The following is a 19,417-nucleotide window of genomic DNA, read 5'->3' as shown; positions in this document are numbered from 1 at the left end:
AAAGATATTTTGTTTTGATTAATAGAAGATATTGGATTTTGAGTTTGTATTTATTGATTTATTTTTTTATAAAGCTTAGAAAATCAATGAGATGATTGGTTTGTTGATACATCCTATAAAGAAAACGAAAGCTATAGGTGGTTTGAATATTGTACATCGATCGATGCATGATGTAAGTTGACTAAATAAAACTTGAGCATGATCATTTCAAACTAAAGCATATGTAGATTATATGCATTTGTTATATTGTAGTTAATATATTTTAAATATTACATAAGTCAAGTGATTCACGTTTTCGTAAAAATAAAATTCAAGTTCATTATTGGGCCGTACTCGTCCGTAATAAGCTACGTTAAATATGATGTATTTTTAGGTTCATTTAATGACATTAAATTTAAATTTGATTAAGAAAAACTCATTAATTTAACTGGAAAATACAAGCATTAAAATAGGTAGATTCATTTAATGATATTAAGTTTAAATTTGATTAAGGAGAACTCATTAATTTAACTGGAAAAGACAAGCATTAAAATAGGTAGTTTAATTTAATTCTCAGTGGCATGAAAGTGTAAATAAATTAGAAAACTTAGGGGTATTTTTTAATGGGTACTTCTCTTTTAATAATATAGATGTCTATGTAAAACATCTTCAAACATGTTATATATATTCATACAACTTATTGAAAAACTTCAGGATTCATTATTATTTGATGAATTTAAAAATCGTAATAGAAGAAATTAAAAATTAAAGCTCAAATCCAATTATTTTAAAACCAAAACACCAAAACCAAAGAGCTGCGTTAAGAGTAAACCCTTCTATATCATTTTCTCAAAGCAGTTTACTGCATCCCTTAAGCGTCCGTTGCATCCATAGGCGTCTATAATTGTGGTCCACGTCAGAGAGCTCTTGACAACAACAAAAGAGAAGTTACACTCCTGAGAATAAATTATTTTGTTTAAGTTTATATAGTTGAGAGAGGTGTGCTTTATAAAAGAGAGTGTTATATGATTTAGATCTCTTCCAAAGAAAAAATAGATTCACTCATTAAAAATAAAAAGTTAATTAGTGGTAACTTAGTGATAGAACCGTGTTATATAAACTACGGAGAACTAAATATTATAAAGAATAAAATTGATAAAATTATACCAAAGATTAAGAAAAGGATGATACAACTGCAGAGTCGAGATATTATCTTTTTCCTTAACTCAAAATACTTCCCGTAGTGCGACGGTTCAATAACGTAATGAGTCCAGGATACAACTGCAAAAAATCTTCTGATTTGCGTCACTTTATCAGAAGCCTGGCGAAACTAGTTTCGTATATACTCTCGGACTCGGAAAAAGAGAAGACACAAAAATAAAGAATCAAATATTCAAGTGGGAGAATTCTTTTTTTTATTATCCTTGTTCGTATATCTCTACAAAATGAGAACACACACAACTTGTTTATACCTTCACAAAGTGTAAACGTATAATGTGTATTGATGGAGCATTACTTGACAAGTTAATTAGCATTAAGGAGAGTAACTTCTCCATGACCAAATTAACGTCAGTTTACAAAGACATTTATTATTCTTCTTGACTAAATCAAACTGAACAATATTCTATGTCATGGGTTTATATTTTTATATTTAACTAAATACAAAATATTTGATCAAAAAAAAAATTTGATAAAAAAAAAAAACTAAATACAAAATATTTTATGAATAAGATTTAAAACAAATTAATTGACATTTAAGTCTAATCAACTTATTAAATCTAAATTCAAACTCAAATATCCAAAGTGACTCATTTGCTAAACTAAAAGCTTTGCAAGCTTTGTATGCCATTCACTTTGGACCTCCATTTCTCATTCAATACAACTCCGATTTTGACCAACAAATACACTATCTCATAGTGTTCACGGTGACGATTACATCGTGCCCAAATTCCGGTCCTTCCGATAGACGTCTCCGTCGAAAAACCCATCGGAAAAATGGGCCACACCACTTTGTCAAAAACGAGTTCCAACACTTAGAAATAAAACATTCGGGGCACGGCATAAATCCATGTGTCATCGGTTTGATTTATACTGTGAACAAAGTTACTGTTAATTGGTCATTTTGAACTTTGACATTAGTTTATACAGTTTATATGGTAACCTAGTAACATATGATATGGTTATTTCTGAGATCATCGCCGTTCTTAACCGAGACGCCACTAAAAAGAACTGTAGGTCATACATGGTAGTCCACTTTACCTTTATCCGTGACTCTAGAGTACCAAGATTTCCGGGATCAATGCAAATAAACATGCTGGGCTGATTGCTTATTGTGGGGACCTTCCAGTCTCCTTCTCGGAAGACATTCCAAACTCAGATCATAAAATGTAATAGTCATTTATATCACTAAGTTCCTTTTTTCGTGGTTAATATTTTCAGACAAAGGTATGGGCCTTTTACAAAACCCCATTCTGGCCTACAACGGTGTAAAGTCCATTGGTTCGTTTCTATTATAGAGGCCCACTTAAATAAATGTGTCCACTTAAAAAAGTGCGGACAGATGCATTTTAGCTATTCTCTTGCGCTCTCTCTCACTTTGGTCTGGTAGCATTACCCAACAAATGGAGAAAGTAACATACTTTAGTAACAACTCACACTATGTCTTAAGAGCATTATTATTGCAGGCTCTTAATTGAGTTTTTAAGGATATTAGTAATTAAAAGAAAAATAAAAATAGGTATTAACTTAAGGGACGGATCTAATTTATGAGTTAGAAGATACGTCTCTTGCGACTTCGCCTGGTCTCCTTCTCTTCTTCGCCTTCATCTTCTCCTCCTTCTGTTTTTCGCCTTCATCTTCTCCTTCTCGCATAGAATTTTGGTTGAGCTTCTTCTTCTTCTCCTAAACCTCAGAAAGCTTCACAACAATACAAACGGTACGTTTCTTCGAAAATGTTTATCGCTTTCTACGTTTATTATCTATCATCTTCATCTCTAAGCTTAGCGCTATATACAAAACATAACTTCAAATTCTCTTACTCTTGTTCTGGATAAGGGTTTTGCAGTGATGGGATCTCTTGTCCGTGAATGGGTTGGGTTTCAGCAATTTCCAAATTGATTGAATTCTTCGCCAAATTGAAGCAAAAGGTTTCTTCTTTTCTTCCCTATTTCATTGAAACTAAAGTCAGTTTCTTCGTTGTGATTAGGTTGTTTTATGATTGCAGGACATGAACTCATTGACAGTTGTTGTTATGGGAAAAGGCGGTGTAGGAAAATCATCCACCGTCAACTCTCTTATTGGTGAACAAGTCGTCCGTGTCAGTCCTTTCCAGGTATGTGTTTAGTTTCTGTAAAGCCTTTGTCTTTTTTAAGCTGAGATTAAGAATGTGTAAGCTATTTGAACATTTTGATATATGTTTTTTGATTTTTAAAGGCGGAAGGTTTGAGGCCAGTGATGGTTTCAAAAACTTTCTTCCTCTTCGCTTCTTCTCTGCACAGTTTGCATATAATCCTCAAATACAAAACACCAACCAACAAAAACGATGTACTAGACCAGGTAAGCTTCTCTGTATAAGCTTCTCTGTGTATTAATGAGTTGTTGTTCTGTTTCATGTTTCATGTTCTTCTTTTATTGTTTTTGTTATTGACTATGGTGTGTCATTAGTTGCATTGTGAAGATATACCAAAGCTTATTTTCATTGATGCGTTGTTTTATCATAATTTTTTTTAAGAACCTTTAAATAAAATACTTGCAATGGAATACATAAAAGTTGAAAGTTTTTAATTAAATCTCTTAACCAAATTTATTACTTAAATAGTATTAAAAATTAAATAAGAGAAGGATAATGATGCTCTTAGAGATGTCTGGTTTGTCCTTGTTTGGGTTTTTACCTCTTTATATGAGATTCCTTTTTTTTGTCTACGGCTCTTTTCTTCCTGCTAAAATATGTTCGCAGCTTTCTATTACCAATCGCACCTAAGGAATATACTACCTTTTAAAAAAAATCATGCACTGGCCATACTTTTTCAATAAACATTTCTCTAAGCAATAAATAATTTTAAACATCTCAATATCAGTATGATGGGCATGTGTAGGATATTTTTTGAAATAATGTTATTGTAAATTATGATCAACTATACGGCGTGTGCGAACTACAATACAAAAAGAAAAAAAGTATTATAACAAATGCGAAATAAAAGGTAAAACAACACAAAATTTTAATATGATTCATCAAATTGCTTACGTCCATAAATAAAAATAAATATTTTATTATTAAAAGCTGAATATATTTTTGGATTACATTAGTATTATAAAAATATTAAATATGCAAGTATAAGTACTTTGGTTTGAAAATTTTAGTGATAAAAATAACTAAATTGAAAGCTGCAAGTTATACCAAATTTAAAGTATATCGGCAAGAGGGCAAAGCATATCAACAAAGGATTGGTGTAGATAGTGAAGGAGGATAGTTGATTGCCTTCAAATTAGGTTGCTCAAAAGTGAGGGAGATTCTGTGCGTGAGGAATCTTTGCAGTTCGTGTTTAATTTGTGTACCGATAAAGAAGATCGACTACAAAAGCCCTCCCATATCTTTATATCTTTTTGTTCGTTTGCAGAACGTCTGAACGTGACAGAGTCGAACTTTCTGTCTTTTAGTCAAACTCAGAAGGATTCGGAAAGAAAGATCCACCATGTAAGTGTGACACCCCGATTTACATAATAAAATGTTACGATAAATAAATAGTTCTGATACCAAAATGTGACATCCGTCACTTTCGAAATAGTAAAAATATTTCGATAAATACAAATATCTGAAATATCCATATATAAATATTTGAAAGTCCACATCCACGCATGAATTCCATAATATAAAATAAAATCTGAAACATAAGGTACGACATAAACCGAGAATCCAAAATACGAAATACCATAAACGATAAAAGTCCAAAGGCCTAGAGACCCGATAACGATAAAAGCGATAAAACGATAGAATCCCAAAAGCCCAATAGCACCGGTCCGAAAAATCACTCCTGCTCGTCGGTCTCACCTGAAAGGGAGAAATAAGGAGGGGTGAGCGACAGGGGAATCGCCCAGTGAGGTATGGGATGCTAAACCGCAAACCACTGACTCAGTTCATAGCACTACAACTATGTAGGCCTAGCTCTAGCATGAGACAATCACGGTGCCTATTACACCACACAGAACAATCACATATGTCTAGTGGACTAGACATGATACAACCAATGCGATAATAGCATATCACATTTCCTCATAAGGATATAAATATATATACTTTACAGGCGTCGCTAGCACAGTAGTCCACACTGCACCCCGCAAATCTCTAAGGCGTCGTAAGTACAAACGTCTCTGTACCTCCGCAAATCTCCACAAACATGGCAGCCAGTGCAAATCCATATTTTCCAATAAGGAGAGTTTTGATAGGATTTTTACAAATATTATTTCCAATAACCATGGATTTGTTAGAACTTTTATAAATACCATATCCAATAAGGGAGGATTTGAAGAAAAACCAAAATTTGATTAAACCCCTAATACAATAAGCCCCCCCCCCCCCCCCCCAAGTTCTTGAGAAAATATGATCTATCTGTATACAAATAAATATATCAAAATCTCCAAAAGGGTGTATTTAAATTGATGTGTTTTTCGGACTTCAAGATCAGTTATCTCCCAAGGACACAAAATGCGATTGCTGATTCGTTAGCTAGGAATGCACGTTCTTTTCATAGACCTTTATGTTATGTTGGTTGTTTTATTCCGGTCTGGTTACCCAGAACACCTCAAGTTTGAGTAATAGAATAGCCGTTTGCTGTCAAAAAAAAAAAATTGATTTGTATTAAATTGACAAACTATGTGTTTTTCAAACTTAACTTTTAAAAAATATCAGAATCTAGTATTATTATACATGTGAAGAATGAATATTTTAGTGACTTTAAATTTTTTGATAACTTTTAGTTAGAAAATAGAAATATTTAAGTCAAAAAAATACAAGTATTTAAGTCCTATAATCTTAGATAAATTACATTATAGTACCATAACAGTTTTTCTAGTTCACCTTAAATCATTAAAATTCAAAAAAATTCCAATTTTCATATGGAAGCTGGCAACTTAGATATTGTTAAAGTGAATTGAGTTATTCTCGTAATCATTTTTACTAGCTATTTGCAATTTATTACGTCACCTATTCTAGATAAAAATAATAATATTGTGATCAGATTTGAAACTCAGTCCTACTTTTGACCACATAAAATTAGAGCTCCAAATATTTGAAAAGTTTTAAGCTAATATTCTGAAATGTCTGGTATGAAATATCTAAATTGCAAGGTCTAAGATTAATAACGATGTCTTTCTAGTACTTGACAGGCCGAAATCCAAAACACTTGTACACGCAAATCCAAAGTTTAAAACATATCACGACAAAAGTTTATGATTGTTTTTTGTTTGTCTTGTCTAAGGCAGGCGGCAGCCATACAGCGACATTTCACTTGCTCATGTTATATATTACTGGTTGACACCAGAAGAACAAGGCGACGAAAAATGTTGATGTGACACAGCAGAAATAGTTGTCACATCAACATTTTTCGGGCTTTGCAAATGGAAATGGGCCCATTGGACAAAATTAATGAGACTTAGTTAAGACGTGAAGTGTCAGGTTATCGAGTTGACAAAAAAAAAACATTGAGTGGCACGCACGTTCCACTTATCTATCGCAACAAAACGTGAGAGAGACGAGAAGAAAAAGAGTTTTGGTCTCCGAGAAGTAGATAAAGTAAATGGGCAAAACTAAGTTTGTTTTTGTTTCCATATATTACTTCGGTGTTTGAATGATTGTTTGTTTGTAATGGGTTGCATTTGCGCCACCGCGCGTTCTTCAAACGCCGCCGTTGCCAATAATGAGCTAATGGATTCAAGCAATTCCATCATGCATCTTATGCCTCATCCTCCGTCTTCCTCGTCCTCTTTATCCAAAAAGGAAGTAGGATCTTTCAGACGTCAGACTTCTGCAGCTTCCATAACCGTCGTGGCTAATGGTTATCCAGTGGTGCGTCGTCCCTCCACATCATCTGATCGAAGCAGCACCAAGAAAGCGGTTACTGTGGGAGCTCCGACCAGGAACCCCACCAGAAGAGTCACGGCTATGCCGGCAGTGAAACAGCAACAGCAGCCAGGGCGTTTGATTGGAACTAAAACGGAACCCACTAGCGGAGAATGGCCGTCTTGGTTGGCTTCTGTAGCTGGAGAAGCTATCAAAGGATGGGTTCCTCGCTGCGCAGATTCTTATGAGAAGTTAGACAAAGTAAGTTCATCACTTTTCCTTGTTCCTTGTAATGCAAGAAATGATCTTTTTGACCTAAAATAGCAGTTTATGTTTACAGATTGGACAGGGGACTTACAGCAGCGTGTACAAAGCCAGAGACCTGGAAACGGGAAAGATCGTGGCGATGAAGAAAGTTCGGTTTGTGAATATGGACCCAGAGAGTGTCCGGTTTATGGCTAGGGAGATTCTCATTCTTCGTAAGCTTGATCACCCCAATGTTATGAAGCTTGAAGGTCTAGTCACCTCTAGACTCTCAAGTAGTCTCTACCTTGTTTTTGAGTACATGGAGCACGATCTCGCAGGTCTAGCCGCAACTCCTGGAATCAAATTCTCTGAATCTCAGGTATTACATATTTGTTTTGCAATAGACTTGAAATTTTGGAACATGAGAAGAGAATACTGAGATTCTTAATCTCTAAAGAATGTTTAAGAATGTAAACTCTCACATCGAGAGTTTTGATGGAACGGACATAAATAATATATAAAGGATTTGGATCAATGATACAGTAAAACGTAATGGGAAGAAGATGATGATGAACAGTAACTCGTATTTGATTCAATCCAATGTTTACACAAAGAATTGACTCTCACTCGCCAAGAGATACATGTAGAAACACTCTAGAGCAGAGATGAGGAATCAATGGTGATTAATGAATAAGATAACAAATTTTCTTGACTATATTCGATATTCTAACTTCTGTTTTCTCAAGCTTATATCAACTCTAATTGCACCATCTTGATGACGTGTTGAGATGACGTGTCACTATTAGCACCACCACTTTTCCTATAGCAATCAATTCCCTCATCCCCAATTAATTTTAAATTGGAAACTGATGAAACTTAACATAAAGTATTTACTTGAGTCTTACTTTATTTTCAGATCAAGTGCTATATGCAACAGCTGTTTCGTGGTCTTGAACATTGCCACAGACGAGGAATCCTCCACCGTGATATCAAGGGATCTAATCTCTTGATTAACAACGAAGGTGTTTTGAAAATTGGTGACTTCGGATTGGCAAATTTTTACCGTGGTAATGGAGATATGCAGCTGACAAGCCGAGTTGTAACCTTATGGTACAGAGCGCCTGAGCTGTTGCTCGGTGTCACTGAGTATGGACCAGCTATAGACCTGTGGAGTGCCGGCTGCATTCTCGCTGAGCTCTTTGCCGGAAAGCCTATTATGCCAGGACGCACAGAAGTAATCTAACTCTCTTATACATGTTTTAGTTTCTTAATAACATTTTTTAATGATTAGGAGGTTATGGACCCGTACGCCCGTAGGCCAGTGAGCAGACCTCTCATAACTTTGAACCTTTGACCGCTTGGATCCTTTAGGAATATATTATTTTTGAAAGAATGTTAAATTTATTCAAACAAAAAAAAAAAACATTTCTTACAATGAATGTGACTTTGGTTCTTATAGTTTAGATTTAGCCAAAACGTTGCTCTGTTGTAAAACTATTTTTAAGCTTATCTAGGAACATATTTTTAGCACTGATTTTATAATCCAGAACACTCTCTATTCAGATTTATTCAGAGCCTTTATCTTATAGAAAACGTCAGGTGAGATACTTATCTTCTTTGCTTCTCAGGTGGAGCAGATGCATAAGATCTTTAAGCTATGTGGTTCACCCTCAGAAGATTACTGGAGAAGAGCAACTCTGCCACTTGCAACAATCTTTAAACCTAGTCACCCTTACAAACCTGTTCTTGCTGAAACCTTTAGTCATTTCCCTGCATCAGCTATGACCCTCATCAATAAGCTACTGGAAATAGAACCTGAGAAACGTGGATCAGCTGTTTCATCCTTGAGAAGCGAAGTAATATATTGAAACTAACCCTAGAGCATGTTTCTTGGACAAGTTATTAGACTCATTCTCATGATCAGGTTTTCTTCTCTTCAGTTTTTCAACACGGAGCCCCTCCCAGCTATTCCATCAAGCTTGCCTAGATACCCACCAAGCAAGGAACTTGACGCTAAGCTTCGCAACGAAGAAGAAAGAAAGTAAGGAATCTTTTGATCCACTGTTCTCTCATTCTAGGGCTTAGGGCTTAGGGTTTTACTCATGAATCGTTTTGTGGCAGACTAAGGGCAGAGGATAACAAGAGAAGAGGAGGAGAGACTGTGACAAGAGGACGACCAAAAGATCTTAAAAGTACCCAGACACCTGAGCTTATGGCCAGAGGGCAGTCTAAGGTCACATGCATCAGCCATAAGTTCAAAACAGACGAGGAAGGTGGCACCGGGTTTAGGATTGAACCACCAAGAAGAGGGATCCAGCAGAATGGTTACGTTCATGCTTCTTCTATGGTTCATCCAAGTGTTGCTAATTCAGAATGGAACATAGGTGGTGGGAGCATCAAAAGGAAAACTAATGCGGAGCTGAAGTCTAGGATATCGCAAACAGGAAACGTGTCTGGTGACTCTTGTAGGAGAGCTTCCAAAAGAGATTACTCAACCGTAAGCCTCTTTCTTGCTTTACCCACTCTAGTTTATGTTGCGTACCTTAACCTTTTCGTGTGTGCCAGGGAAACGCACCAAGGAAGAACAGAATCCATTACTCAGGACCGTTGATGCCTCCTGGTGGAAATCTTGAAGAAATGCTCAAAGAGCACGAGAAGCAGATCCAACAAGCTGTCCGCAAAGCCCGTGTCGAAAATTCTGCATCTAATAAAACAAGGCAGCAGCAGCGTTACACGGGAACAGATGCTCGGTAGCTAAAGAGAGAGCGAGAGAAAAAGGAACAAGAAGAAAAAAATTCAAACAATATTGCACATGTTTTGCCCCTTTTGTGCGTGAAGCAAGGGATTGATGCAATGTATAGTGAGCTTTGTTATCTTAGGCCAACGAGATTGACCACACAATATTGTCAAACTTCATTTTGTACATACACACAAGGTCTCATACTGAGTGGAGAGTCAAGCAACATGTATTAGTATTCAATTCTCTTAGGATCTTTAATTTATTTTGTATTTTACTAGGTTTTTATCTATCATACGTTTCCAGCTTCAGAATCAGAAACTTGTGGAAACTTTCTGAATCTAGTTTCCAAAACTTTTGGAATCTCGTTTTCTTTCTAAAAAGCTAAAATCATAAATAGGTAAGAAATATAAAATTATATTTTTATTTTATATAAGTCTACAACTAATAGTATTAAAATAGAGATAATAAAAATATGTAAATATTAAACTAATATTATAAATTATTTTTGTGCAGAATAGTTTTTTCATACGAAATCTTGCATATGTTTTTAATCATTAATTTTTATAAAATTATTCTTATATTTTTATATTTGGATATATGTTTCTAACATGTTTCCATCTTCTTCTTTTTTTGCAAAGTTTAATAAAATTTCAAAATCAAATATAAGTATTAGTTTTTCTTTAAATTAGGTAATTGTTCTAGGCGGCGGCTTAGGCGGTGCTTTGGCTCTACGCTTTCTAGTACCGTGGTGATTATCTTATATACCATTTAAAAGATTATAATATCTATTAATAATAAGAATCTCAATTAATTCTAAAGGTTGTGAATTCTAATTAAGTTAAAAGGTTGTAGGTTTATAATAATAATAATAATAATAAATAATGAATAAGTTTTTTATAAATTATAATAATTGACATATTATAGTACAAAATCATATGAAAATAATTGTAAATCATAAGATATTATACTAAATATATTAAGTATATTGGTATTGGTAAACGCCTAGACTGATATACTAATAATATAGTCGTACATGTTGTGAAACTAGAGAATGAAATCTATGTTTCTATATTATTCATAAATATAAGGAGCTTTTTATATATAGGGAATTACACCGTCATAGAATAATGGAAAGACTAAAGAAAGGAAATACAAATATAGAAAGAGTACAAATCATAATCTAATAAGGAAAAGACAAGATGTCAATTCTCTCTCTCTCTCTCTCTCCTCACGGTCGAGTCTCTCTCTCTCTCTAGCATTGGGCCGGTTATGAACCGGGCCGGTTATGCACATCCACAATCTGATTTATAACACTCCCCCTTGGATGCCATAACCATACAGGGATTGTAATACGCTTTAGATGTTGCCTCATTAAAACCTTACCAGGAAAACCCAATGAGACAAAACCATGGTGAAGGAAAAAGAGTACAACACGTATTACTCCCCCTGTTCTGAACAACTCGCGGCTGGCCGCATGAACTGCCAAGATCTCCGAATGGTTTGAAGATGTGGCCGCGATCGTCTGCTTCATGGAACGCCATGATATGGCCGTTCCACCATGTGTGAAAACATAGTCTGTCTGTGATCGAGCATTGTGTGGATCCGAAAAATAACCTGCATCAGCAAAATCAACTAAACTTTCTTTGTTTTGGTTAGTATAAAATAAACCCAACTCTTTCATTCCTTGCAGGTAACGAAGAATATGTTTAATCTCGTCCCAGTGCCTTTGGGTTGGACAAGAGTTAAATCTAGACAATAAATTTACAGCAAAACATATATCTGGTCGTGTGTGACTAGCCAGATACATCAAAGCTCCTATGGCACTGAGATATGGCACTTCGGGACCAAGGACATCTTCATCGTCCATCTTAGGACGGAACAGATCAGTGTCCAGGCCGAGGGACCTCACGACCATGGGGCTAGATAATGGTTGAGACTTGGCCATATTAAATCTCTTGAGTACCTTTTCTGTATATGCCATTTGATGCACAAGGATTCAATCTTTAATGTACTCAAGCTGTAATCCCAAACAGAATTTTGTTTTTCCTAGATCTTTCATCTCAAATTCTTTCTTAAGATATTCAACTGTTTGGGAGATCTCTCCAGAGGTTCCTAGGATATTCAGATCATCAACATACACTGCTGTGATCACAAATCCTTTATTTTCGAATTTCTTTTTGAAAATACATGGACTGATCGGGTCATTCTTATAGCCCTCTTTCACTAGGTACTCACTTAGTCTATTGTACCACATTCGACCTGATTGTTTCATTCCATAAAGTGACTTATTCAACTGTATACAATGTTGTTCTTGAGAACTCGATTTGTCTTTCAATTCAATACCCTGTGGTACTTTCATATATATCTCATTATCCAGTGGGCCATATAAGTATGCAGTTTCTACATCCATTAACCGCAAGTCTAAGTTTTCTCTTATAGCCAGACTTATCAGGAATCTAAAAGTAGTAGCATCCACCACAGAGGAGTATGTCTCCTCATAATCTATTCCTGGTCTCTGTGAGAATCCTTGTGCAACAAGCCGTGCTTTATATATAACGACATTACCATGTTCGTTTCTCTTTCTCACAAAGACCCACTTATGGCCGACTGGTTTAACATCATAAGATGTCCGGACTATTGGTCCAAAGACATCTATCTTCTTTAAAGAGTTTAACTCCACGTTTATAGGTTCTTTCCATTTGATCCAATCTGATCGTTGAGTGCACTCATAAATAGACGTGGGTTCATGATCCTCATTATCATCCATGATTTCAAGTGCTACATTGCATGCAAATATATCATCAATGTCGACATTCTTTCTGTTCCATTGTATCCAAGATAAGACATAGTTTATTGAGATCTCATTATTATCAGGACCTTCAGTACCTTGAATCTTGGCGTCCCAAGAATCAGTATTAGATACATCAGGACCGGCGCATCTAAGCATTCATGATGGGCCGCGATCGCTATTAGGGTTTTGGGATCGGCCGCGGTTAAGTCCCGAGATTTAGGAACGGCCGCGGTCGTGTCTAGGGTTTTAACAACCTCAGTTTCATTATCTGCACCTTTCTTAGTTTTCCGAGGGTTCTTATCTTTGGAACCTATTGGTCTACCACGTTTCAAACGTTGTCTAGACTCTGTAGCAACTTGATTGTGTCCCTCTTGAACATCAATTCTTATTGGTGCATTAGCAGCTGGTATATATGACTTAGTCACTCTTTTCGGGTCAGCAAAGGAATCTGGCAATTGATTAGCTAGCTTTTGTAAATGTATAATATTTTGGACTTCTAAAGCACACTCTTTGAGTCCGAGGATCTTGCCAAGATAAGGATGTTTGATTCCATGTAATTTCTTTTACCAGTTTACTGCTATCTCCCCCTAATGTTGGATGTTCGAATTCATCAAAGTGACAATCCGCATACCTGGCCTTAAATAAATCACCCGTAGTTGGCTCAAGGTATTTTATAATCATGGGAGAATCATATCCAACATATATCCTCATCCTCCTTTGAGGTCCCATCTTTGTTCTCTGTGGTGGTGCAATTGGCACATAGACGGCACAGTCAAATGTCTTAAGATGGGAAATGTCTGGCTCATGACCCGTAAGTAATTGTGATGGGGAATATTTATGTTCACTAGACGGTCTGATACGAATCAGTTCGGCCACGTGCAAGACCGCGTGTCCCCAAGCTGTGGCCGTAAGCTTAGACCTCATAAGCAATAGTCTAGCTATCAGCTGAATTCGTTTTGTGAATGATTCGGCCAAGCCGTTCTGTATATGTACATGTGCCACGGAGTGTTCCACACTTACCCCCATGGACATATAGTAATCATTAAACGCTTGGGACATGAACTCACCAGCATTATCAAGACGTATAGTCTTTAAAAGGATGGTCGTTTGTATTCAAAAACCGGTCGTGCCAGAGAGTAAAATTCTCGGTGGCCACTTTATCAAATGCGGCATTGGCCTCCATCATACTGACCTTGGCGTAAAAAAGGCCAGTAGAGAGCGTATGTATAGACTCTAGGACTTTCTTATGTCCTTGGCCGAATTCTATGATCTGAAGGAACTCTTTGTTTCCTTTGCCCTTAGTCTCAATATGAAAACCATTCATTCAAATGTCTTTAAAGCTCAATAGGCTTCTCTTAGATCTGGGTGAATACAATGAATTAGATATCTCTAGATGCGTACCCTTAGGCAACAGGATGTTAGCCTGGCCGTAGCCCTCTATGAGACTGGCTATACCCGGAATGATACTTTAGAGACTTCATATAAAAACTTTCATTCATTAATAAAATAAGTTCAAAGCAATCAAAACATGGAAAACACAAAGCAAAGAACACAAAACATAGATGTCGAATTCAACTTCATTCTTTTAAACAATCTGAAGTTTCATAATCCATAAGATCGTCTCGTTCATGATTGAAATCATCTTCACCATCTTGATAAGTCATATGAGCTTCAGGATTCTTCCCTTTCAAACTCTCTTGGTAGAGGTCAACGAGATGTTTGAGAGTCCTACATGTCTTAGCCCAATGATTATCCATACCACATCTATGGCACACGGATTTGGTCGAGTTTTGTGGTTTAAATGATGTACCACGGCCTCGGCCATGACCACGGCCTCCATAAGAGTTTTGTTGGCCACGGCCATATGAGTTGCCTCGGCCTCGACCACCACGTCCATGCCATTTTCCACGACCACGGCCATGCTGGCTATCACTCTGAACATGGTTCGACTCTTTCTTATCCTCTACGGTCGCATGTGCCTCAGGTAATGGATTTTTTCAGGAGGTCTCAATTCACTGTTTCTCATCAACAGTTCATTGTTCTGCTCAGCGAGCAAGAGACAAGAGATCAGATTAGCATAAGTTGTGAAGCCCTTCTCACAGTACTGTTGTTGTAACAACACAGTGCTTGTGTGGAAGGTGGAAAATGTTTTCTCAAGCATATCCTTATCCGTTACATTCTCACCACACAGTTTCAATTTAGAAACTATCTTAAACAGGGCCGAGTTAGACTCATCCACAGACTTGAAGTCTACTCGTCCACGGACTTGAAGTCCTGGATTCTGAGATTCCTCCAATCATACGTAGCCTTTGGTAATAACACCGTTCTCTGGTGATCATATCTCGTTTTCAACTCTGTCCAAAGGTCTAGAGGATTCTCAATAGTCAAATACTGATCTTTGAGACTCTCAATAACATGATGGCATATAATTAATATAGCTCCATATCTATCTTTCTCACTTGCATTATTTCCCTCGGTGATACATTCACCGAGTCCCTTGGATTTTAGGATGATCTTAGCATCAAGTGCCCATTGCAAGTAATTATCTCTAGAGAGATTTAGGGCAGCAAAATCCAAGTTGTTGATTTTTGACATCTGAAATCATATGTTTCATAATTTAGATTTAAAAGTGTTCAAGCGAATGCAATCAATATGCTCAAGCAATCCGGATTCTAGGTATGATGCAAATATGTCATTCGTATATGATGCATACATGTTCAATCTTAGCATTCGGATTCTATATGCAATCAGTTCGTACTATTATGCATGCATGATGCAAACAAGCCGCACGGCTACAATCTTAGCAAACGGTTTCAATGCAATCAATATAATGGTCATTCGTTTTCAATCTTAGCAAACGGTTTTCTAAGAGTTCAATGTGTAATTGCAATCAAACAGTCGAGCAATGCATCAATTAGGGTTTCGATCAAACAATCAATACGACTTCAATTTGAAAATCATTCAATTGGTTTGATCAATTCAAACAACCAAATTCAAGAATGAGATTATCAATCCTAGCAATCGATTTCTATATGATCATATTCAATCAATCAAAATAATCAATTTCGATCTCAAAGATTAATTAGGGTTTGGATAAAATCGATTATGCATTAGCTTTAGGGTTTTAATCGATTTCATGCATAGCATGCATTATGCATGTATGCGGCTAAAGGTATTAGGAAAACAATTTTGATCATTAGATCAATTGGGGTTTAGGGAATCGAACTTATGATTATGAGCTTTGATTTACTCATTGGGGTTTTGATCTATTACCCTAGGGTTTCGATTAGGGTTTAAGGATTACCTTAATCTCAAGTAGGGTTGAATGGACCACCAATGAGATGAGGATCGCGAGCTGAACGTTGAGATTGATACGCGAACGAGCTGAGGTCGTCTAGAGCTGGAACGTATCGCGAGCTGTCCTTGCTGGTATCGGGAACGCAAGCTGAAGCTGAGATCGTCTGATCACGAACGGAAACAAGCTATTATCGCGAGCGGTATCGAGTCGTCTATCGCGAGCTGGCTGAGATCGTGTCTCGGGATCGAGCTGAGACGGTCTGAGGTCGTGAGCTGGGATCGTGTCACGAACGGGAACATGATGAGTATTAGGTTTAGGGTTCGTGATCGGGAGTTCTCAACGGTTAGGGTTTATCGTCGAGGGGATTATGGATTCGCCGGCTAGGGTTTGTTTAGCTTAGGGTTTAGAGTAATCGTGTTGATAACGTGTTGTGAAACTAGAGAATGAAATCTATGTTTCTATATTATTAATAAACATAAGGAGCCCTTTATATATAGAGAATTACACCGTCATAGAATAATGGAAAGACTAATGAAAGGAAATACAAATATGGAAATAGTACAAATCATAATCTAATAAGGAAAATGCAAGATGCCGATTCTTTCTCTCTCTCCTCACGGCCGAGTCTCTCTTTCTCTAGCATTGGGCCGGTTATGGACCGGGCCGGTTATGGACCGGACCGGTTATGGACATCTACAATATGATTTATAACAGTCTAATTAATTGTTTTGGGGTTGTTGAGGCGCTATGAACACTTTCATAATCTAGTATTTTTAATTTTTATTTTTTTAACAAAAAAAATATGGATTTTACTTATTGTTTATATTTTTTTCTAATGTATTAAATTTGTTATAAGCTGTGTAATATGATTCCTTTTAGATTGTTATACGATTTGTAGACTTTTAAGTATTTGTTTATGATTTTTCTTTAAATTTCTCTGTTGAATTGTGGGATCGCTGGAATATCGGGAAGAATAAGGCTAGAAATGTGGCTGATAAAACCAACGAAGAAAAGATCTGAACGTAAGGAATTAGGAAGAGACCAGAGTCGTTGGATTTGCAAACTCGTTTAAAAGACCATCCTCACTTTTCTAGCATCCAAGTAAAATCAGTAATCACTTCCTCCCTAATTATAGATATGAACTTTTTTTAGCTAAAAAACAAATTGGATACTGATGAAAATGTAAAGAATCTTAACAAAGTTTTCATATCTGATTTTATTTATTCTTTATGTACTAAACTCTGTTTACTTAACATAAAATTATATATTTTATACATAAATTATTTAAAAACATTTTAAGTATGTTGAATATACTTTTTAAAATTCAAAATTTACATGATAATTTTTTTTATCTAAATTAAGGCCCCAACTTTAAAATTACCTTAAAAGCATCTCCAAAAAGAACTCTAGAACTTCGAATATAGAATTTTTTGCTCTAAAAAAACGAACTTCAAAACTTCAAATTTGGAGTTTTGAGAAGTGAAACTTCAAATTTGGAGTTTTGGTCTTTACAATTAATTACACATCACATTTATGATTCTTAAATATTTTTTCTTTTATCGTTTTAATCCTTAAAAAATGTATATCTCATACATATTTCAATTTTTGTAAAAAAATTCAAGTTTTACACAAAAAATTAAATAATTTTTTTAAATAAAATTTATAATATTTTAAAACTAGAATTAGACAACAAGAGTATTACAAAAGAAACTTAATTAAGAAAATTTAAAAAGTACATGAAAACATATTTATTTCATAAATTTAAATATTACAATAAAACTAATAGTCTGGTAAATTTTCTCCGGAACCTCCAAAATCTCCAATAATTTCCAAACAAATAATTTTCAAAGATGGAGAATTATGGAGATAATTTTATTGAATAATGTGGTATTTTTCTTGTAGTTTAATATTTAATTATGTATTTCTCTTTATAATTTTATATTTTAGTGTAAAATTTTATTAATTAATATTCTTGTAATATTTTTTTATATGTGCTAGTTATTTATAAGAGTTTTATGGATTTACATTAATTATGACAAATATAAGGACTATAATGTAAAATACAAATAATTTTGAAATTAAGTTTGAAGTTTTGCTTTTGGAGAAAGATTTCAAAAGACACCTTAAAATTTCAAATATAGAGTTTTGGAATCTTCAAAATAGAGAGTTTTTTTAGAGATATTCTAAGCCCCCACAAAGTCTAGGCACGAAACTGATCATCATTAACCAGTAATTACTCTTCTGTTTTTTTTTTCTCTTCTCTATACATATTTTGTACTAAAAAGAAAAGAAAAATACATTTCCCTATATATTTTATTTTTTGAAGAAAACACAAAACAAAAGGACCTTCACCAATGCGCCTCCTTCAGCGGTAATAAGCTGTGTATATAGTCACATGAATAATGTGGTTTCAGTTGCTCAAAAAAAAAGAATAATGTGGTTTCAGTTGCTCAAAAAAAAAAAGAATAATGTGGTTTCATCAATGAGACTGACATTTGACCATATTCTATTTCCCTCTGTCTGCTAAAAGAATGAAGATTTCAATATTTTCGTGCTCTTTAAATAAATTTATACAGAAACTCTGATCATTTATATATTTTTCAAAAAGTTGACAAAAAAATATATTTTTCAAAACATTTAGCGTTGAACAAATCAATCATTCTCCGAATGTTTTTTTGTAACGCCAAGATATGGTAACTCTTTTTGGCATTTGATATGGTAACTCATATAAGTTTCTTTTTGACATTTAATGTCATCTATATATAAACCATACCAAAAATCTTGATCAGGATGATGTGGAGAACAAGCAGCAAATGGATTACAACGATTAGTTACCGGTTACGGCGTCTAGAGAGGCCAAGTGGTATTACTCTGCCTTCCACAATGTCACGGCCATGGTCGGCGCAGGAGTTCTCAGTCTCCCTGTCGCCATGTCACAGCTTGGCTGGTAACTAAAGAAATTGTTTGTGTCTTCTCTACAAAATAAAGTGGTAACTAACGATGTTATTCTTTAAAACAGAGGACCCGGAGTTGTTGCAATCACATTATCATAGCTTATAACGTTCTACTCGTTGTGGCAAATGGTCAGTTGCACGTAAGCGCTCCCGGGAAACGGTTTGACCGTTATCCGGAGCTAGTCCAAGAAGCGTTCGGACCAAGACTAGGTTACTGGATCGTCTTACCACAACAGCTTCTGGTCCAGATCGCTTCTGACTTAGTTTACAGCGTGAGCGGAGGCAATCTCTTAAAAAATCCGTCAAGCTTATAAAAACTTTAATAATTGTTTTTCATAAATTGGAGGCCTATATA

General features: G+C 35.5%; 1 protein-coding gene and 1 pseudogene across 5 annotated transcripts; one reads left to right on the top strand and one right to left on the bottom strand.

The window, feature by feature from the left end:
- Nucleotides 1-2,575: 2,575 nt before the first annotated feature.
- Nucleotides 2,576-10,306, top strand: LOC106452472 (probable serine/threonine-protein kinase At1g09600). Of its 5 annotated transcripts, XM_013894603.3 has the most exons (12): nt 2,576-2,914; nt 3,044-3,125; nt 3,203-3,310; nt 3,412-3,534; nt 4,596-4,672; nt 6,457-7,294; nt 7,374-7,658; nt 8,196-8,513; nt 8,908-9,135; nt 9,220-9,320; nt 9,401-9,776; nt 9,845-10,306. In XM_013894603.3, the coding sequence occupies exons 6-12, from the start codon at nt 6,839-6,841 to the stop codon at nt 10,031-10,033; spliced, it is 1,953 nt and encodes a 650-aa protein (XP_013750057.1). In that variant the 5' UTR covers nt 2,576-2,914; nt 3,044-3,125; nt 3,203-3,310; nt 3,412-3,534; nt 4,596-4,672; nt 6,457-6,838; the 3' UTR covers nt 10,034-10,306. The 5 variants fall into 5 exon arrangements, with proteins under 5 accessions (XP_013750057.1, XP_013750058.1, XP_022551852.1 ...); XM_013894604.3 differs by lacking the exon at nt 4,596-4,672; XM_022696131.2 differs by lacking the exon at nt 4,596-4,672 and having other exon boundaries at nt 6,453-7,294.
- Nucleotides 10,307-14,387: 4,081 nt separating this feature from the next.
- On the bottom strand, nt 14,388-15,227 carry LOC125582250 (annotated as a pseudogene).
- Between the last annotated feature and the right edge of the window lie 4,190 nt (nt 15,228-19,417).

The sequence above is a fragment of the Brassica napus genome, chromosome C2 (assembly GCF_020379485.1).
Source record: "Brassica napus cultivar Da-Ae chromosome C2, Da-Ae, whole genome shotgun sequence".
Classification (NCBI taxonomy): Eukaryota; Viridiplantae; Streptophyta; class Magnoliopsida; order Brassicales; family Brassicaceae; genus Brassica; species Brassica napus.
This window is presented reverse-complemented; position numbering and strand designations above follow the sequence as displayed.

Bases quoted from the DNA above. Each gene is read 5' to 3' on its own strand.
- LOC106452472 (XM_013894604.3), top strand. From the start codon at position 6,839: ATGGGTTGCATTTGCGCCACCGCGCGTTCTTCAAACGCCGCCGTTGCC. The intron at 9,136-9,219 runs GTAATATATTGA...TCTTCTCTTCAG, and splicing joins TTTCATCCTTGAGAAGCGAA to TTTTTCAACACGGAGCCCCT. The intron at 9,777-9,844 runs GTAAGCCTCTTT...CGTGTGTGCCAG, and splicing joins CCAAAAGAGATTACTCAACC to GGAAACGCACCAAGGAAGAA.